The 22,576-nt window shown below is 43.0% G+C and overlaps 1 protein-coding gene across 8 annotated transcripts in view; it reads right to left on the reverse strand.

The window, feature by feature from the left end:
- LOC110082079 (protocadherin beta-16) overlaps nt 1-22,576 on the reverse strand; it is a 186,594-nt gene that overhangs the window by 29,133 nt on the left and 134,885 nt on the right. Inside the window, exon 1 of one of the 8 annotated variants that reach the window (XM_020799346.3) lies at nt 7,851-11,735. The exons of the other annotated variants lie outside the window; for them this stretch is intronic. Coding sequence (XP_020655005.3) covers nt 7,851-10,277 — 2,427 coding nt within the window. The 5' untranslated portion in view covers nt 10,278-11,735. Of the gene's footprint in view, nt 1-7,850; nt 11,736-22,576 lie in introns of those variants that run through there. 8 annotated transcript variants of the gene reach the window in all.

A 22,576-nucleotide genomic window follows, 5' to 3' on the forward strand; every position in this document is an offset into this window, starting at 1 on the left:
ATATGACTGGAGGTCATCTGTCTGAAGCCAGCCTCGGTGTGTGTGTGTGTGTGTGTGTGTGTCAGGCAAAGCCTTATGACTGTTGTCACCTAGAAGGTGGCAAGGGGGACTTGCCTAATCTGCTTGTTATTCTGATGGACTCCAAATCACCCTGCCATTATTAGTCTTTTTGCCTTCATACTGACATATTTTTTCTCCTCTGTTCTCTCCCATTTTCTATTGAATTAAATTAATACTGGGCGGGGCTTTGGCTTTAAATTAGTGCCTGCAGAAGCTCCAAGCCCCTTTCCTGAAGAGGAAGCAGAGGCAGGAGGGGGCTGTGCTTGGGGGACATTTTAATTGGTGAGCTCTTTCCTGGTAAGCTGACCCTTTGACCGCATGGTCTGAGGGGGCGGGGCTTTGGTTTTAAATTAGTGCGTGCAGAAGCGCGCGCCGTCCTCTCACTCTATTTTTTACTCTAATCTGCTAAATAGGATAGCCAAATAGCATTTCATACACCTGGGGCAGGAATGTTTCAGGAGTAGGATCATACTCCCGCGCTATTAGAGTGCAGGGCGAGTAGGTGGGACTCGTCAGCCATGTAAGGCAGCCCATCTAGGAGAAGGAAAACTCTGATTTCAAACCTCCACTGCCTTGTGACTATATCCTCTGATAGAAAAGGCTTCAGGAGATAACCTCGAGGCAAAATCCTGAGCCGGAGTCCTGTAGGCAGATCGTGTTGTTCTGCCAACTCCTGCGACGTCGCTGGAACCAGTTGTATTGGCTCTTGCTTTTCCATTGGACTATTTCAGTGATGTCGAGAGGGGGGATTTACTGCTTGGGTAACAGCCTATCCTCCATGTTATTAATTTACCCAGGCTTCGTGCTCTGGAGAGGACACTCCAGCTTTGCATACAGTGTTGAAATAACACAGGAACTAGCAGTTACTGATTATAAGTCTTGCTCGATTGGCGTAGAGCATGATGCCAGGGGCTACTTCTGATGGTGGGAGAGCGGAAAAGGAGATCAATAACCCTGCACCATGCAACAATCAGAAGAAAACATCTGCTTTAAAGTTGGGCACCTGGAATGTTCAGACAATGACCCCTGGCTTTTCTGACAACCTGCAGGAAATAGACGACGTGCGCAAGACAGCTGTCATCGACATCGAACTAAGTAGACTGCGGATGGACATTGTTGCCTTGCAAGAGACGAGATTGCCAGACATGGGATCTGTCAAAGAAAAAGCTTCTCATTCTTCTGGCAGGGAAGACCATTGAACGAGACCAGGGAATATGGTGTTGGCTTTGCGGTCAGAAATACTCTGCTGAGATCCATTGTTCCACCTACTGTAGGGAGTGAAAGAATCCTGTCTCTGCAGCTCCACTCATCAGCGGGACTGGTCACCCTCATCAGTGCATATGCACCAACACTGTCATCCACAACAGAAGCCAAAGATAAATTCTATGACGATTTGGCGGCTACTATCAAAAAAGTCCCTGAGAGAGAGCCGCTGTTCATTCTCAGAGACTTTAATGCTAGAGTTGATGCTGATCACAACTCTTGGCCCACCTGTCTAGGCTGTTTTGGCATTGGGAAGATGAATGAAAATGGCCAAAACTTGCTGGAGGTTTGTTGTTATTATGGTCTTTGTGTCACCAACATGTTCTTTAATACAAAGCTTCAACACAGAGTTTCCTGGAGACATCCAAGATCAAAGCATTGGCATCAGCTTGATTTGATCCTCACTAGACGTTCTAGCCTATCTAGTATTACGATCACACGCAGCTACCAGAGTGCTGATTGTGATACTGATCACTCCCTGGTGTGTAGCAGAATAAAACTGCGAACAAAGAGATTGTATCACACTAAAAAGAAAGGAGGACCACGTATAGACATCAACAAGATTCGCAATCAAAGAAAAGTGGAGGAATTTGCCCAAGCGCTTCAGGAAACCCTTCCAGGCCCGGCTAATGCAAATGCACCTGAACGATGGGAACACTTCAAGAACGCTGTTTATAACACTGCCTTGTCCACATTTGGTAAGAAGACCAAAAAGACGGCTGACTGGTTTGAAGCCCATTCGGAGGAGCTGATTCCAGCCATCGAGGATAAGAGGAGAGCTCTAGCAGCATACAAAGCCTGTCCTAGTGAGTACAACTTGCAGGCTCTTCGAGCTGCTCGTAGCCAAGTCCAACAGACTGCCAGGAGATGTTCCAATGATTATTGGCTCCAGCTCTGCTCTCAGATACAGATAGCAGCGGACACAGGTAACATCAAGGGAATGTATGAAGGTATCAAGCAGGCTTTAGGTCCAATACAGAAGAAATCTGCTCCCTTGAAGTCTACTACAGGCGTGATCATCCAGGACCGAGCACAGCAGATGGAACGCTGGGTGCAGCACTACTCTGAGCTATATTCTAGAGAGAATGTAGTAACGGAAGAGGCATTAAATAACATTGAGTGCCTGCCTGTCTTGGAAGAGCTGGACAGTGAACCAACTTTAGCAGAAATAAAAGTGGCCTTGGATTCCCTTGCCTCTGGCAAGGCACCTGGAAAGGACAACATCCCCATTGAGGTTTTGAAGTGTTGTAAAGAGATCATCACCACTGAGCTGTATGAAGTCTTTTGTCTTTGCTGGAGAGAAGGTGAAGTACCACAGGACATGAAGGATGCAAACATCGTCATATTGTATAAGAACAAAGGCGACAGGGGCAACTGCAATAACTACCGTGGTATCTCTCTTCTCAGTGTTGTAGGGAAGCTGCTGGCCCGTGTTGTGCTGAAGAGACTCCAGGTGCTTGCAGACAGAGTCTATCCAGAATCACAGTGTGGATTTCGAGCTAATAGATCCACCACCGGCATGGTATTTTCCCTCAGACAGTTGCAGGAGAAATGCAGGGAACAACAACAGCCACTCTTTGTGGCCTTCATAGATCTCACAAAGGCCTTTGACTTGGTTAGCAGGGACGGACTCTTTAAAATACTTCCCAAGATTGGATGTCCACCTCAACTCCTTAATATCATCAGGTCCTTTCATGAGGAAATGAAGGGCACTGTAGTTTTTAATGGCTCAACATCAGATCCCTTTGACATCCGAAGCGGAGTAAAACAAGGCTGTGTCCTTGCGCCAACCCTGTTTGGGATCTTTTTTGCTGTCATGCTGAAGCAGGCCTTTGGAACTGCAACAGAAGGTGTCTATCTCCGGACAAGATCAGATGGAAAGCTCTTTAATCTCACTAGATTGACAGTGAAGACCAAAGTCCAACTGAAATGCATGTGGGACTTCCTCTTTGCCGATGATGCAGCCATTGTTGCCCATTCTGCTGAAGACCTCCAACAACTCATAAATCGTTTTAGCAAGGCCTGCCAAGACTTTGGACTAACTATCAGCCTGAAGAAAACACAAGTTGTGTGCCAGGGCGTGGACTCACCTCCCTCTATTACTATCTCCATGCAAGAATTGGAGGTTGTTCATGCATTTGTGTACCTTGGCTCAACAATCTCTGACACTCTCTCCCTAGATGTCGAGCTGGATAAACGCATTGGGAAAGCAGCTACCATGTTCTCTAGACTCACAAAGAGAGTATGGCTTAATAAGAAGTTGGCGGCATACACCAAAATCCAGGTCTATAGAGCCTGTGTCCTGAGCACACTCCTATACTGCAGCGAGTCCTGGACCCTTTGTGCACAGCAGAAGAGGAAGTTGAACACCTTCCATATGCGTTGCCTCCGACTCATTTTTGGTATCACCTGGCAGGACAAAGTTCCAAATAGAGCAGTCCCAGAACGAGCTGGAATTTTCAGCATGTATACATTATTGAAAGAGCGCCATCTACGTTGGCTTGGGCACGTCATGAGAATGGATGATGGTCAGATTCCAAAAGATCTCCTGTATGGAGAATTAGTGCAGGGAAGCCGCCCCCGAGGGAGACCACAGCTGCGTTACAAGGACATCTGCAAACGGGATCTGAAGGCCTTAGGAATGGACCTCAACAGATGGGAAACCTTGACGTCTGAGCGTTCAGCCTGGAGGCAGGCGGTGCATCATGGCCTCTCCCAATTTGAAGATACACTTGTACAGCAGGCCGAGGCAAAGAGGCAGTCCCGAAACAAGCAAAACCAGGGACCTGGACAGGGGACAGATTGTATTTGTCTTCAATGTGGAAGAGATTGTCACTCTCGAATTGGCCTTCTCAGCCACACAAGGCACTGTTCCAAGACCTTCGTACAGAGCACATTACCATAGTCTCTCGAGACTGAAAGATGCCTAGACACAAATTAATACTGTTCTTGGTATGCCTAAAACATTACTCAAAAATGGTAATTTGAGGTAGCAGAATTCAGAGCTGGATTACACAAGTTTATGTGCCATATTTTCAGTGTTCCTCAGTGGAAAAAACACTAGTCACATGGTAAAGTAATACCCCAGTCATAAAAGTATAGTGGACAGTTATGGTTCACTACATGTGGAAACACTAAATTGCATAATATTAGCCTAATTTCTGTTCTTTGTCTCTTTAACTTTACCTTGTTTATGGAAACTCATCCCAATCAGAGTTTCAATGCCCAGCATCCTGTTGTGCAAGAATGCACAACTTGATATTGCACCTGTGGCAGCTGTGCAATGGCTGAAGTGGAAGTGCAATCCCTGAGGCACTTTCTCTGGTGCATTGCACAGTTGGTCACATTGGGGATGCACAACTGATTGTGCAAGTGCATGGGGTAATCCTTTGTTGCCAGGTGTAACAGCCAGCACATTTATGCCAGTGCAACTTTACATAAACAAGATACTGGCCAATATGGGATATCCAAGTGTGAATGACAGTCATTCTAGGCCATTCATATCTCCAGGAGCCTTATCAAAGGAGGTGAGGAGGAAAGAGCTCAGTCCTTTTCCATGTATGTCACAATATTCATAGTGTAGTTTTAACTGAAATATTTACATTTCTCACCAATGAGAAAGACTGCATTAAAAGGCATGTGGTTGTATTGCATTTATATATCTACATATGTCTACATCTAAATAAATAGCTTTTTAATTGACTTGATAAAATTATTGTAGTTTCATACTGCAACATATGTTTCTAAGTGTCTTGAGTCCCCGTTTTTTATGTAAGCATGCTGATATCTGTTGGCTGCCACCAAATCTTGCTTGTTGGTTCTTAGTTCTAGAACTGTATCAGTTTTACAGATGGAGTGGCAGCCAATGAAGGACATGTCCAGACAGGGGAGGATCGAGCGGTTTGGTTTGTGCTCAAAAGGTTCTCATCTTTAGTGCAATCTATTTTATATCTCATTTAAGTGATTCTTTATAAGTGACTGGTTCCAACTGATCAAAGTTTCTCCCCTCCCCCATGAGAAGGTTCTTGTCCTTTAGAATTCATCTATATAGCCTTGGCTTCCATAGTCAGAATCCAGTGGGGGCAGCCCTGTAAATGAAACTGCTTCATCAGTGGAAACAAGAGGGGTGTAATTTGCACTCCCACTGTAGCCCCAATTGTGCCACAAATACCTACTTAAAGTGTTGGAAACATTCTCACTTTTCCCATGTTGCTGACAGCTGCAGCTGAATTCAAGCCTAAATGCTTTTTTAAAAAAAATGGTTGCCATAATTCTGTGGATTTTTTTTTTCATTTAGTCTTGTATTTTGGCTTGAAAGACAATTTTCTGACTCTTACTGAAAAGTCAAATTTGTGGGTTTTTTGTTTGTTTTTGCTCTATCATACGAGTAGACTCAAGTTAATGGTTTGATGAAGGCACAAAACTTTGGATGACAGGATATTGTGGAGATCACTCATTCACAGAGTCACTGTGAAGGAGAACAGGAGACAGGTGTGCCGTCCTCACCAGCGAGACCAGCAAAAGAGGAAAAAGAGATCACATAGGAGGGATGACAGGAGTGCTGGAGGAGGGGAAAAGAAATACAGAAGTTTGTTTAGTAGAGGAAGGAGAAGGAAGAAAAGCGGAGGAGTTAAAACTTTCCCTATGGGGGGCGGGAGGAGGTTCTGTAGTAGAGTGGTGGAGAAAGAGTGAACAACACAAGACCGAATTAGAAACAGGGAAGAGTGACCCGAAGTATGAGAAAGTGCATGACTTATAAAAGATTTCCCCAATCTGACAGTGGGAGGATTGCTTCCGAACCCAGAGGTCTCAAGAGAGAGAGAGAGAGGTCTACGAGACACAGGAATGGACCATGATAGTGTTTCTGTGTGGGCAAGGTCGTGGGAAGAAGGTGATACACCCTGATCCAGTATACAACACCCCACCGGATAGAGATTGGGCACGTCACCCATGCTGTGGGACAGTGTGCGTGATGAGGAGTGCACCCCTGTGCAAGATTACCAATCACGAACAGTTCGGTGCAGCCCCACTGTGAATGGACTTGTATTAGATGAAAGATCTTCGTTAACCAGTTATGGACAATTACCTGACTTGTCATGTTTTGACTCTGTTAGTATAAATGCTGAGTAGAAAGTAAGAATTCCTTAATTCAGTCCCAGGCTCTTCTTCCCAAAAATGTGAGGAACTGTCACCAATTTCAAAAGAACCCAATCACAGTCACCATAAATGGGAGGTGACAATGACACATGACAGGAACAAGTTGTAATAACAAGGCAAAAATGAAAGATAAGATTCCACAGATGGCAAGAGGATCTCTATCTCTGCTGAGCACAGAGGCCATAGGAAGGAGACACAGTAGAGCAGTGGTGTCGAACTGTGGCCCTCCAGATGTTCTTGGCCTTCAACTCCCAGAAATCCTGGCCAGCAGAGGTGGTGGTGAAGGCTTCTGGGAGTTGAAGTCCAAGAACATCTGGAGGGCCACAGTTCGACACCACTGCAGTAGAGCCTTTGTTAAGAAGATAACATGCTTCCATTTAGGCATAAGCTAAAAAGTTCGTTTATCTATTGGACGGCCATTTTATAAAATTCTTTATTCTTAGCCAGAGACATTGTATAGTCCAGTTTAGGTATAAACTTGACATATCTGAGATATTGACCTCTTGGGGAAAGTGACACTTTTTCTCAACACTTGGAAAGTTTCAGGGGCTAGAGGAAACAAAATCAAGAAATTTAACAATTTGAGAGATGTTGTGCAAGTACGTTGGGCCGATAATGTTGAAGCTCTGAAGACAGCAATACAACAAGTACTGAGGATAGTTCTGGGGTGTAGTTAGTATGACACGCTCCTTCCTCTCACATATGTATATATACCGAAACACATACTAAGGATCTTAATGGAAATAAATTCAATTAAATAGGGAAGTAGGTGGAAGGAAAATAGTACAAGGGTAAAACCAAGGGTGAAAGATTATTGGTATAATTTTTTGAAAATATCATAATCCAGAATTGAAGGGAATAACATGTCCAGTTTCTGAGGTGAATGAGATTTAACAACAGGGAGCAACTCACAGAATCAGTGCAAAGAGTAAGATGCAGGAACAAACTTAAACAAAAAAAATAGTCTTACTACTATGCTGCCCCAAGCATCACACAAGTGTTACTTTTAAAAGGAGTGTGGTGAGAACCACAGATGCATATTCCAAGACTGTGCCCCACAACTGTGACCTCCCTATATTGATGGGAAAGGTTTGCAAGGAGTGTTAGCCATATTTAAATTGATGTGCTCACAAAGATTCCTGCAGCTGGGAACCCTGTCTTTACAGGATTCTTGATCTTATGTAGCCATGCACGTGTGCTCTGCTCAATATGGTTACAGCTCCTTTGCATACCTGTCCTGTCAACCTACGCTACGTCAGACTGTGAAGCCAGAGCTCGGACATTCAATCACCTTTTACAAGGCCACCAAGAACACATATTATTAGAAATAAAGGGTTTCAGTGTGGCTTCAACATTGGCTACTGGCTTACCTGTTCTCTGGACTCTTCATTCTCAACATGCTCACGAATGCCTTGTGAACCAGAAGAAATTCTGTGATTAACAGCTAAATTTGGGTCTCCCACAGAAAAAACAGGGATGAGAGGCCGGAGGAATCGGAATTCACTGCTTAAGGATCCACCCGTTAAGCAAACATCATACTGGTAATTCCTGGAAAGGGACCCACTCTGAGAATCGGAACAGCCTTCTGGGATATCAGGTCTAGCAGGAGGGAAATGAGGTGCAGCAATGAAACTTCCACTGTGGTCTTTCTTTATAAATTTGATAGCAACAAAGGAAGCAACGGATATTAGAAACAGAGCAGAGACTGCAGCCAGGCAGATCACCAAATACAGGGTCAAGGTTTCCTCCTCTTCTTCTGGATCCTGTTGCCTGACATCCACCATCTTCATATAAGGATCAGAAAAGCCATCCACTGGAAGGATGTGCAGCATCGCAGTGCTGGTCTGAGGGGGCACCCCATTATCTTTAACCAGGATGATAAGTTTCTGTTTGCTTGTGTCTCGCTCATTCAGGGGCCTCCTGGTTTTCACCTCTCCATTCTGGGCTCCTATGCTGAAAAGAGTGGGGTCGGTGGCCTTCAGCAGTTCATAGGAGAGCCAGGAGTTCTGGCCAGAATCTCCATCCACAGCCACCACTTTGGTGACCAAGTAACCAGCCTCTGCTGTCTTGGGAAGCAGTTCATTGCAAGGGGATGTGCTGTTCTGAAGGGGGTACAAGAAAAAGGGAGCATTGTCATTTTCATCCAGGACGAAGACTTTGACAATCACTTCTGCACTCAGTGGAGGAGTCCCACCGTCTGTTGCCTTCACTATGACTTGGATGTCTTTGATCCGCTCATAGTCCAGAGATCGGAGGACATACACATTTCCAGTTTCAGAGTTGACTGAGATGTAAGAGGCCACAAAGCTGTCATCAACCTTCCCAGACAGAACCTGGTAGCTTACTTTGGCATTTCTGTCTGCATCCTGATCAATAGCATGGACCGAGCCAATCAGCAGCCCTGGAATATTATTTTCCCATACCTGCATTTCATATAAAATCTTTTCAAATACTGGAGGGTTGTCATTGATGTCTGAGATCTGAACATTAATCATTCTTTTTGAAGTGAGCCTAGGAGAACCCCTGTCTGTGGCAGTGATGGTGATATTGTACTCCTTGACTTTCTCTCTGTCCAGGGGACTTTGGATCACAAGCTGGTAATAATTACTCACAGTGGTTTTTAAAACAAAGGGCAAGTTCATGTCTACAGAACAGGCAGTTCTTCCATTGTCCCCAGAGTCTTGATCTGTGATACTGAGAAGGGCCACCATTAGGTCTGGAGGAGAGTTCTCTGGTATGATGTTTTTAAGGGACAAGACTGACACTTCTGGGGCATTGTCATTCACGTCATCAATCTCCACGAGGACTTTGCATTGTCCAGAAAGACCCCCTCCATCTGTTGCTTTGATGCTCATTTCATACCTGGTTTCTTTTTCATAATCAATTTCTCCCGAAACTTTGATTTCTCCAGTATCTTGATTTAAGTGAAATACACGGTGTATTTTTCCAGACACTCGATGGAAGGAGTAGGTGATCTCAGCATTTGAACCAAAATCTAAATCTGTGGCTTCCACTTTGGAGACCAGAGTACCTTGAGGGCTGTTTTCTTTTAACTTTACTTTATATTCAGCCTGATTAAATTGAGGAGAATTATCATTGATGTCCAGGACATTCACCTTGATTTGAACTGTGCCTGTTCTCCGTGGGGTCCCTCCATCAACAGCCATAAGTGTCAGTGCAAACTGTGGCTCCTTCTCCCTGTCCAGTGGTTTCTGAAGAATGAGATCCACCAGTTTGCTTCCATCAGCATTGCTTTCTACAGCCAGACGGAAATACTCACTGGGGCTGAGTGTGTAGTTTTGGATGCTGTTTTCTCCCAGGTCCTCATCTTGGGCAGATTCTAGGGGGAATCGTGTATTTATGGGGACCATTTCAGAGATTTCAAGCTCAAATGCATTTTTTGGAAATTTGGGAGCATTGTCATTCACATCTTCTATCTTTATTTCAATCTTGTGGAGCTCTAAAGGATCTTCCAGCACAATTTCAGACAGCAGTAAGCAAGGCTCAGCCTGTCCGCACAGAGCTTCTCTGTCTATCCTGTCCTGTATCAAGAGATCCCCAGAGTGAGTATCTAGGTGGAAATACTGCTTACTGCTTTTGAGGACCAGCTGGGCTCTGCGATCAGACAGCTCCCCTAATCCCAACTTCAAATCCTTCAGTACATTGGTTACCAGAGCCCCTTTTTTCTTCTCTTCAGGCACAGAATAACGGAGGGAGACACACATCACTCGAGACACAGAGAAGAAGAGGAAGAGCAAGAGATACAGACCTTCTTTGTTTCTGATGCAGACCTCCATCACTGTAGTGTCTTCTGTAGGTCACACCTGCAGGTTCTGCCCAAAATGCAATGTATTCCTCTGTATTTATCTCTCCTATAGCAGAAAGTGTTCTTGTTCTGCCTCATTCAATGCTGTGTTCCCTTGAATTTTATGTTTCCTTCTGAGAAAAAAAATGCTGCAGTTGGCTGGATCAAGCGCCTGTTCTAAAAAGAATCTCTGTAGCCATGAATATGTTTGGCAATACTGCCATCTTGTGACTCAGTGAGGAAAATATTCTATATTCTAGCATGGCAGCTGAATATGAATTTAGTATAGGGCCATTTATCTATGCTTTATTCATTTATTGAATTTAAAACATTTCTACCCCACCTTTCATAAATTAACAAGAACCAAAATTTGGTCTATTTGTAACAGGCAGCATGACTTCTGAATGATGTTGGGGAAAAAGGAGCAGAAAATAATTACTGTCTATTTTCCACAATTACTCACAATGGCTCTAACTGACAGCATTTCTCACTCTCCTCTACTTTTCCGGAAATTCAAACACCAAGAAAATATGCTACATTAGTGCAGCTATTTATTTAATTTAAACTTTACCATTCTTTGAGTAACCTCTGGGGGTGGAAAGGATAGGTATAAATAAAAGAATATTAAAACATTTATATATATGGACTCAAAATATAATTATAACAAACAAGCTCACCTCTGAAGTTCTAAGATGATGATTATCTGAATTATCACTTATATGTAATCCCAAATGCTGGCAGAATATACATTAAAAAACAGGAAATAAAAGCCTAAGAAATAGAAACTCATTGTTCAGAGAACCACTGGCTGAGCACCCCCCATAGTTATAGGGTTGGGAAAGAGTAACTGCAGCAGAATCTGGGACGTTCTCTTGGGTTTTACGTTCTGCTGGGAAACCAGGGTCATCCAGCTGCCACTAAATTGGGTCCTGTTTGGGGAGTCCTGGGCTGCCAGAAGGAGATGCCGCCATTTTCAGTGCCCCTGTTTTCTTCTAAGGGGACTCCATGCCAGGCTGAAATGTTCCTTCATGCTCCCTGCGTGATGGCCAATGAGAATGATGCAGCCAAAGAGAGTAGGAAGGGCCTCTTAGCTAGCAGACCAAAGAAAAAGGTTTAAATCTGGTCTGTCAGACAAATACATAAGGAGCTGCTCAGGCTGTTCTCTGGCACTCCGCTTCAGGACCAGAGAGGGTCTAGAGAAGGTTGAAGACAGAGAAAGGTAGAAGACTGCAGTGGCAGTCAAGGTGATGGCAGCAGCAACAAATTCCAGATTGAGGGAAGCAGCTCTTCTCTAAGAGCTGAAACCACTTGGGAAGGAGGACTATGAAATGTTCCTCCTTTCCAACAGAGCTAGGAGCTGGGTTGTAGGGCACAGGATGTGTGAGAGAGGCTTATGAGATTGGGCCAACCTTTCCTCCAAAAGTACTGGGGGAATTTCTAACAATTTGCATTACTGTAACTTTGTTACAAACTTTAGGGACGTGGTGGCGCTGCAGGGACGTGGTGGCGCTGCAGGCTAAACCGCAGAAGCCTTTGTGTGTGCTGCAGGGTCAGAAGACCAGCAGTCGTAAGATGAAATCCACGCAACGGAGTGAGTGCCCGTCGTTTGTCCCAGCTCCCGCCAACCTAGCAGTTCGAAAGCATGTAAATGAGAGTAGATAAATAGGGACCACCTCAGTGTCTAAGTTGCACTGGCCATGTGACCATGGAAGATTGTCTTCGGACAAAACGCTGGCTCTATGGCTTGGAAACAGGGATGAGCACCGCCCCCTAGAGTCGAACACGACTGGACAAAAATTGTCAAGGGGAACCTTTACCTTTACCTAACTTTGTTTTGCTATGATGGAGATGGGACCAGGAAAAGAGAAGAAGGGCTGTCATCAGCTTTGTAAAGAAATATCAAAATTGGTAACCAGGAGACATGTAGAGCAAGTGAAGAAGTCTTGGGAGGCTCTGGCTCCCAGGCAGAGGTAGCAAGAGAGCAGATGGCTGACACTTCATCTGGCAAGGTGGAGGTTTCTTCTCTTAGTGAAGGGCTTGATGGAGACGCTGGCCTTTCTAGTTGAAAAGTTTGGGCAGCCAAAGTTGACAAGCTTCTGCACATGCCCCTGGGGGAGAAAAAGCCCAGGAGCCTGCAAGCCCATCCAGAAGGTCCCTGTCGCCAGACCAGTAATCCAGATGACTCATCCCATCAGTGTTACTGGCCAAAGAAATGCTGCAAGTGCAGTGCAAAAGGAAAGATATCACACTGCAAGAGAGAGAGGAGTCAGATAATGGTGGAAGCACAGACTCGTCATATTCAGATAGTGAAGGAGAATTATTGGTCCAAAGGGGCTGCAGTACTGGGGCCCCATCATGGGCATTAAAGAGACAGGAGCAGGCTAATGAGCAGCAGGGAGCCCATGGAGATGTTTGGGAAGGCATATCTATATCTCATGTTACTATTTTGTAGAGTGAAGATTTCCCAGGGATCCAATTGCCTTGTAAGGTTAGGAAACCTATTCCGGAAGGTTATGTGGATGTGTTTACACTGTTGCGCCTGAACTGGGGAAGCACAGGAAGTCTAAGGGGGATGGCAGTGATGCAGGTTGCTTACTTGGAGTCGGATTGGCACTTAATTAATCACCTATCTAATGTCCTGAGGGCCAGCACCCTAGCGGGCGAGATGGAAGCTGTCAGTTAGGACAAGGCGTTCAGTAAGGGGGCCTCACATAGTTCAAGTACTAGATGGGATCTATTGAATAAGAAGCCGTGGCTTGTAGTTGTTGGCCCAAATATTAGAGCCAAAGGTAACCCATCCAAGAGCTTGTTACCTGACTAGGAAGGAGGATTCTCTGAGATATGTGCTGGCAATACGACCTCTGCAAAATGTCAGAGGACCTGTTATACCTCTGAACACAATTGTATGTTTGCTGGGGTCCTCACCCTCATCTTTCCTGTTCATGGAGATTCAGCTGTCTGCAGTTCTTTTGAGTAGGACAAAGAAACACTGACAAGAAAGCTGCACTGGGTGGTTTTTCCTATGGTCTTCATATGCATTCCAGGTCTTCGTGCGTCATCTGATGCATCTAATCTTAAGTCTACAAAGGAGCTCCCACAGGTAGAGGAAGCCAAACTAGATAAGGAGCCAGTGGTCAGGGGAGCAAATGGGCCTTTCAAGGCACTTCCTTTTCCAAAATTTGAAGATTCCCCAGGAGACCTTCAATTTTGCCTTGTACAGTATATCACTTGTCTTACCCTAAATTTTATTTATTTATTTTGTTTATATCCCGCCTATCTAGTCAATAGACCACTCTAGGAGGCTCAGTTGATGAGGTCAGTTGATGATGCAACCCCCCCTGAGACATTCTTCGTTAATTCCCTGGGTCAGGTGATTTATTTATTTATTTATTTATTTGATTTATATCCCGCCCATCTGGTATATCATACCACTCTGGGTGATCAGGGTATGTGGGCCAGGGGCACTGATGGCAAAGTGTGATGTGCAGTTTGTATTCCTTCTGCTCCCTGTTTAGCCTGATACCTTTTGTCTATGAGGTTTTTCAATTTTGGAGGAGGGGCTGGTTTGTGGACAATACAGCGCCCATGGACTGTGCCATTCCTTGAGCTGCCTTTGAATGATTTAGTACCTTTCTTGAATGAGCAGCCAGGGTGAAGGCTAGCACGAATATCTATCTATCTATCTATCTATCTATCTATCTATCTATCTATCTATCTATCTATCTATCTATCTATCTATCTATCTATCTATCTATCTATCTATCTATCTATCTATCTATCTATCTATCTATCTATCTATCTATCTATCTATCTATCTATCTATCTATCTATCTATCTATCTATCTATCTATCTATCTATCTATCTATCTTTCTTTCTTTCTTTCTTTCTTTCTTTCTTTCTTTCTTTCTTTCTTTCTTTCTTTCTTTCTTTCTTACTGGGTCCAGCTGATTCCTTTGAGTGCGGCCAACATCTACAGGCTTTCCACTATTTGGCAGATGAACTCAGAGTGTCTTTAGCACATCAGGTGTCCTTCCTCACACCTCACCCTCCTATGTATTTATCTGGATTTTTATAATGAGTTAGCTCACCTTGCTGTTGATAAGATTGCCACACTGAAAGAAAGGTTGTTGTGGGCCCTAAATCATAAGAAGTGCACACTTTGGCAGACCCAGCTTACCCTTGGCCACTTAAAGTTTGCCTCCTCAATAACTTTTCCTGGTGCTTCTGTTTCCCTTGTCAATATACACTTTTCACTCAATTTCTGCAACTAGGTGAAATGTGCATCTCCTCTTTCCAGTTTTTTCCCCCAAACCCATCTCAAACCATCTTGTAAGCATCTTGCTTCCTTTGACAATAGAGACATCTACTCCACCTCCTGGTTCTTTCCTACCTCATCTTCTTTATGACCTTGTACATTTATCAGCTTTGCTATTTTATTCACCTCAGTTAAATTTGATCCATAAAGTGCAGCAGCTTTTTCCTTGTGACAGTTCCATGTATCTAGCTTCAGGAAAGTGGTCTGTATTATCCATTCTGATGCATCATGAGATACAGTGAACAATATCTGCTTGCTTTTTGTATGCGATGGGCTCAAAACAAACCACGAAGCAAAAAACCAAACCAAACCAATGAATTGGGCTGTTTTGTGCTTCGTTTCAGGGTTCGTGAATAGTGATGAACCATGAACCATCACAAATAACTCTTTTCCCAACTGGTGCCCATCTCTCCTCTTGTACTACAGAAAATGACTTTGCTGCAGTGAGATGCTTTGCTCATATTGTTGTCTTTATTATAATACTCAAAGTAGGACCTGTCTTACCAAATTTTGGAGGAACAGTTTGCCCTTTCCAAAATAATGCACAAAGTGACCAAACCTTGATGAATATTAGGGTAACCTCAATAATTCTCAATAATAGTTCTAACTCCTGTCCTCTGAAGATGCCAGCCACAGAGACTAGCGAAATGTTAGGAAGAAAAATCTCCAGAACAAAGCCACACAGCCTGAAAAACCTACAACGAAACCTTAATAACGTTCAAGAAATTATATACCTCATAAAAAAAATCCTGCTAGAACCAGCACTGAAAAGATTTTCTGAGAAATGGACAGCAGCAATAAGCAACCAGTTAGTTATTTGAAGAATCATGGAACCAAAGATGTAGTGCATCACACAAGACACAGTAACCGTGCAGAAACTATGCAGCTCTGGGCCTGGATCAAAATCATTTCAGCTTTGCACGTCAACATAATTTTCTAGCTAGAAGAAAGAAGATATTACCTTGTGTTTTTTCCCCACTTTCCCCACATTAGCACGAGCTGACATTGCTTGTTTTTTCTGAAGGACAGTAGATCAGGGGGAAATAATGACACCCAGAATTTTTTTTCCCTAGCAAGCAAAAACAAGGATGCAATAGAATTGAGTGTAAGGTCAGTAACTCTTTACATGCCAGAAAGACCTAGGAAGGGCTAAAAGAAGAGACAGAGAGGGAGAACTCTAACTGCAGTGTACCTTAGACTGGTAGCCAGGATAGGTAAAAATCAATGGTTAAAAAAAATTAGATTTTGAGAATTTATACAAGATTTTTTTAAAAATGACTAATTTTCTTAAAAAAAAAAAAAAAAGCCCTGTCTGAGAATAGTTTTTCTTTGGCTCAAAAATCTCATAGAATAGGTCTTATAAATAAATTATTAATTCTGTATTTTGCCACAATTTATGCCTCTAATCTTTTATTCAACAGTTTCATAAATAAGGTCCAACAGTTCTTGGATTAAGCTTCCGTTTAATGGGGTTCTTTAGACTTGCATACAAATTACTTAGATTATTCTCTGTATCTTCCTTACAACTCAAGCCCACTAGATACCATCAGAAAAAAAAACTTCTTATGTAACAGATGCATATATCACCCTCCAGGCAAGGCAGGAATATTCCCACTCTATAAAGGTATGCACATATGTACCAGAAATGCACTCAAGGGTGAAGGTATAAATAGTTCTAAAAATCACTTACTATGACAGCACTCATTACAGTCCTGCAGTACTAAGAGACAATCAGCAATCTTTAAAAAGTACAAAGCTTTGACTATAAAAATCACACCATCATAAAAAAATAATCTTCCTTGGGCTGTTTGCAGATTCATTTGCAACGCAGATTATCGATAGCAGCTGCTCTGTCAGATTTCACTCCGTCAAGCAGAGTGGCTTTCCATATAATGTAAAAAGAAAAGAAGAAAACAAAACAAAAAGAAAGAAATTCTTGAACCACTTTGTTGTGATTACTATTCCTTGCCACCTAAATATTTGCATCCTCCCCCCCCATTAAAAAAAACACCATTTGTTGTTGTTTAGTCATTAAGTCATGTCTGACTCTTCGTGACCACATGGACCAGAGCATGCCAGGCCCTCCTGTCTTCCACTGCCCATACTGATTCCTAATTTCAGACAGGACTTGAATATTGAGAAACCAGCAGGGGAGGGTGTCACATGAGACTAGCCTCAGTATTCATCTCCTTTTGGTAAATGCCATTGCTTTCTGAACTGCTACTGCAACAGTACAATTTCCCCGTTGTGATTAGTGCTAATCCTACCAGGATCAGGTAGAATGAGATGATGCAGAGTAGCCATTTGGAAAAAGGATAAGGTACCAAGTGCAAAGAATACTTTCAGAATGAGCCCAATCTGCCCTAAAGATGCACACAGAAGTAACAGAAAAGGGAAAATGACATAAGAGTACAGCAGAAATTATGTGGTTTATCCAGTTTATCTCACCTGCCCATTGGATTCTTTATCCACAGCCTGCTCAGGACTATCTTCGGAAAGAGAAGATACTCTGTGATTCACAGGAATGCTTGGGTTCCCCACAGAAAAAACGGGGATGAGAGGCCGGAGGAATCGGAACTCGCTGCTTAAGGATCCACCCGTTAAACAAACATCATAGTGATAATTCCTGGAAAGGGACCCACTCTCTGAACCCGAGCCATTCTCAGGAATATCAGGTCGAGTAGGAGGAAAGTGGGGAGGTGCAGCAATAAAACATTCCCGGACGCCTTTCTTGTAGATTTTGATAACAACAAAGGAAACTATAGAAACCAGAAACAGAGCTGAGACTGCAGCCAGGCAGATCACCAAATACAAGGTCAAGGTTTCCTCCTCTCCTTCTGGATCTTGTTGCCTGACATCCACCATCTTCATATAAGGATCAGAAAAGCCATCCACTGGAAGGATATTGAGGGTCGCAGTGCTGGTGTGTGGAGGGACTCCATTGTCTCTGACTAGGATAATAAGTCTCTGTTTGCTTGTGTCTCGCTCATTCAGGGGTCTCCTAGTTTTCACCTCTCCATTCTGGGCTCCTATGCTGAAAAGAGTGGGGTCGGTGGCCTTCAACAGTTCATAGGAGAGCCAGGAGTTCTGGCCAGAATCCCCATCCACGGCCACCACTTTGGTGACCAGGTAATCAGCCTCTGCTGTCTTGGGAAGCAGCTCATTGCAGGGGGCTGTGCTGTTCTGAAGGGGGTACAGGAAGAAAGGAGCATTGTCATTTTCATCCAGGATGGAGACTTGGACAATTGCCTCTGAGCTCAGTGGAGGAGTCCCGCCATCCGTTGCCCTCACTGTGACTTTGAAGTTTTTGATTCGCTCATAGTCCAAAGATCGGAGAATATATATATTTCCAGTTTCTGAGTTAACTGAACTGTAAGAGGCTGCAATGCTGTCTCCAACCGTCCCAGGCAAAAGCCGGTAGCTCACTTTGGCATTTTTATCTGTGTCCCGATCTACAGCATGGATTGAGCCAATTAGCAGACCTGGAATATTATTTTCCCATATTTGCATTTCATAAAAAGCCTTTTCAAATACTGGAGGGTTGTCATTGACATCTGAGATCTGAATATTAATCCTTTTTGTTGAAGAAAGCCTAGGAGAACCCCTGTCCATGGCTGTGATGGTGACATTATACTCTGAGACTTTCTCTCTGTCCAGGGGACTTTGGATCAGAAGATGATAAATATTATTCAGGGTAGTGTTTAACACAAAGGGTAGGTTTATATCACTAGAACAGATTGTTTTGCTGTTATCCCCAGAATCTGGGTCTGTGATGCTGATGAGTGCCACAACTGTGCCCAGGGGAGCATCTTCTGGTATGATGTTTTTAAGGGACAAGACTGACACTTCTGGGGGATTGTCATTCACATCCTCAATCTCCACATGGACTTTGCATTGTCCAGAAAGACCCCCTCCATCTGTTGCTTTGATGCTCATTTCATACCTGGTTTCTTTTTCATAATCAATTTCTCCCAAAACAGTGATTTCTCCAGTATCTTGATTTAAGTGGAATAAGCTGTGTATTTTTCCAGACACTCGATGAAAGGAGTAGGTGATCTCAGAATTTGAACCAAAATCTAAATCTGTGGCTTCCACTTTGGAGACCAGAGTACCTTGAGGGCTGTTTTCTTTTAACTTTGCTTTATATTCAGACTGTGTGAACTGAGGAGAATTATCATTGATGTCCAAAATGTTAATACTTAATTTGAACCGTGCCTGTTCTCTGTGGCACTCCTCCATCAACAGCCATAAGTATGAGTTGAAACTGCGGCTTTTTCTCTCTGTCTAGTGGTTTCACCAAAATAAGATCCACATATTTCTGTCCATCAGGATTGCTTTCCACACCCAGCTGGAAATGCTCACTGGGACTGAGCGTGTAGTTCTGAATGCTATTCTCACCCAGGTCTTCATCTTGTGCAGACTCCAGGGGGAATCGTGTATTTATGGGGACATTCTCAGGGATTTCAAGCTCAAATGCATTTTTCGGAAATTTGGGAGCATTGTCATTCACATCTTCTATGTTTATGTTAACTCTGTAGAGCTCTAAAGGGTTCTCCAGAAGGATTTGGGAGAGATGTAGACAAGGCTCAGTCTGTCCACACAAAGCTTCTCTGTCAATTTTTTCATTTACCAAGAGATCCCCAGAGCGAGTATCCAGCTGGAAATATTGCTTAGTGTTTTTGGAAACTAGCTGGGCTCTACGAACAGAAAACTCCCCTATTTCCAGCTTCAAATCCTTTAGCACATTAGCCACAAGAGAGCCAATTTTCTTCTCTTCAGGTACAGAATAATGGATAGAGACACAGAATACTCCAGAAACAGAGAGAAAGAGCAAAAGATACAGACCTTGTAAATTGCTGATGCAGCCTTCCATGATTCCAGTTTCTTCCTGGTTAAATTAGCAAATTCTTTCCAAAATGCAAGTCTTCTGATTTTCTCCTGTGATCACCTCTTGTTGTTGAAACTGCTGTGGTTAACATTCTGACATCTTAAATATTGTTTTTATTTCAAAGATCCTGCTTCCCTCTGGTTCAGTTTTGTCTGCTAATAGCTTCCGCAATGCTGCTGCTTTGAAAGGAGTCTGAAAGTCAAGGAATGTGTTTTCCAATACTGCCACCTCGTGGTTCAATGGGAAAAATATGATTTCAGAAAAGAGAATGCAAGGTTCTTCCTGACAGCACAGAGTTTCTTTTGTGTCCCATTCCCAGAATGAGGATCTAGCAGGAAATACTGCTTGGAGCTCTTAGAAACCACCCTGGCTTTCTGAACAGGAATGTGAATTTCCATGTTCCAATCTTTTAGCACATTAGCTACCAGAGAATCCACTCTTTTTTCCTCAGGCATTAAATAGTGAAAAGGCTCACACCACAGTTACAGAAGTATAGGAGAATAAATCCCATGGAAATGTGCCTAGCATTCTGAGATATTTCCAGTTTCTCTCAAGGTAAATTTGAAACTCAAGAGAGGTCTCTGTAAAGCAGCTACTGAAATTTCCCTTTCATCATTTCTATAATGCCAGTGGTGGAAACCTTTTACACTGGTATAGTTCATTCCGGCAGTAGATACAGTAGTGTTTTGCTACATGTCATTACTGATACTGAAATGAATGATATTTTTAATTAAATGTTCATGATTTTAAAGATTAATATCCTACAGGTATAATTGCAATCTAAGAAACAGATGCTGCAACTACATTGGGAAACAATTTGATTCACACAGCCGGTATTATGTTTGAAACTGCAGTCAGTGTTCACACAGGAGCTGCAGACTGATTTGAGAGTTCATCATTCATACTGGATGTGATGTGATTTGCCTTCCATTTGCACAGCTCCTCCTCCTTTCTTTCCTTCCTCTGGCGATCCTGTCTTCCTCTGCTCTCACCTCTGCTGATTGTTTTATGAAGTGTAAGTACAGGAAGTAATAATAATGATGACCGAATGATAAAGTGACAGGGTGATCTAGTGCTAATCTCATTTATGTACTTTTTAAAAAATAAAAATGAAAAAATCAGGAGGGTGATCAGGGGAGAATCTCCTGGTCCTGAACATCATGCCCCAACTGCCCGTGTCACTGAAACATCACCTACTGGCACCCCCCCCATCTTTACAAGAATGCATCACAACAAACCACACAGGGAAAAGGTACATTCAAACAGTTATAGTTTGAAAAAGTAGAAGCCCCCAAGTGGCGGGGGGGGGGAACGTGCTTTGGGAGCAAAAATAGCTGGACTTATTTGAATCAACCTTTGTGAGTGAAAAAAAATATTTTGAATCTACCTGTTCTATAAGTGGAGCCAATCTTGTGGTATTTGGCCATGCAGCTTCAGCCAGAGCTGGCTATAAAGAAACAAGAGCTCTCATATCCCAGACACATAATTTGTTATGACAAATTAATTGCAATACATAATTGGAGGGAAAATAACGGGCAAATGTGGAAGAGATAGAAGATGGAGTGCTTGGATAAGTAACCTCAGAGACTGGCCAAGCATTAATAACCAACAACTAATCCAAACAGCAAGAGATAGGAGGAAATATGCCATGCTGGTAGCCAATCCTATCGACTAAGATGGCACCCAGAGAAAAAGATATATATATATAAGGAACTGTGAATATATTGATCAAATTATATAAAAACTCCTGGTCATCAGTCATAATTTGACCAATATATTCACAGTTCCTTATCACAAAAGTTGAGATTCCAGAACCTAAGCTGTTGATTAAGTATCCTATAACTTTGTGGAAGCTACTGTTGCCTCACGGTGCACCTGTGCTGGTGTTTTGGAGTGTTCTCCTCATAATACCAAGCATTAAGGAAAAGAAGCAGCAACTGAAAATTAATCCACATGGAATATGTATGCGAAATCCATACTGGGCTTGCTGGTGGTGGGGAGTACTGAATACAGAGCTTAAGGTAGCATTTTTGAGGGAATCTCTAGGGAAGAGGAGGTGATAAAATCATCAAAACATGGTTATTCTCTTCAGCCTGTGTCCATCTTTCTTTCTTTACAGCTAATCTGGCCATCATAAACCATCATCTGATCGATTTGGGAAGGCGGTCACAACAGGGAATCCCTGCCCTTGAAATAAACTGGATATGAGGACAGTATACATCTTTTCCTCGTGTTGGGAAGTTCCTTTCCTTCAATATTGGTTTTGCTTTTGATTAACTCAGCTATGTGTAGCTCACAGTTTATGGGTAAAGATGAGTTATGAAGGAGCAGCGAAGTGTTCTGAGAGCATCTTAGACACTTGGAGAGTGGAAGAGAAGGTCTACAGATTAGGTATCTGGTTTGGGAAAAGTAAAGAGCAGAACCCCCTTGAGGGCTGCCACCCTCAACTCCCAAGAACTGGTTGGCTGAGAAGGAATGTGGCTCAACCTGCTTTGCCTGGCAAATTTTTCGGACGCAGACTTTGAGGAGCCAGGAGGAGCACATCTATCTACCTGCTTCTTCTGCCTTTAAGACAGGGCCATGTTGCCTGGGAAGTGAGGCAAATGGAGAATATGTGTCTCTCTACCATCCCAGCCAAGTGGTGCTGAAAATATCTGCACTGGGAATGGGGTTTACATGATTATTTAAAACACTCAACAAAACTGTAGTTCTTATTTGGCCCATGCTTTTTCTTCTCCTCTCCTTAACTCTAGATCCCACTGGAATTCTGCATTATATTCCTACCTCTTAGGTCTTTTACAGACATTTTACAATCCTTCCAATATACACTTCTTCTTGTGCCTGTTTTTCCTTGTTAATATGCTACCTTTACCCCATTCCCTTCTATCTAGAATATACCTCATATCTTTCCTGAATTCTTTTTCTTCACCCCATCTCAAACCATCATCATGCACCTTGTTGCGCCATGATGAGACAAGTTCCTCTGTTTCTGGATGTCCCCAATCTTATCTTTCCTTCCACATGTTATATTTATCAGTATATTTATATACTGAGCATTTATTTTAAAAAAACTAATACAGGGTAATG

This window comes from Pogona vitticeps, chromosome 4 (genome assembly GCF_051106095.1).
Source record: "Pogona vitticeps strain Pit_001003342236 chromosome 4, PviZW2.1, whole genome shotgun sequence".
Lineage (NCBI taxonomy): Eukaryota > Metazoa > Chordata > Lepidosauria > Squamata > Agamidae > Pogona > Pogona vitticeps.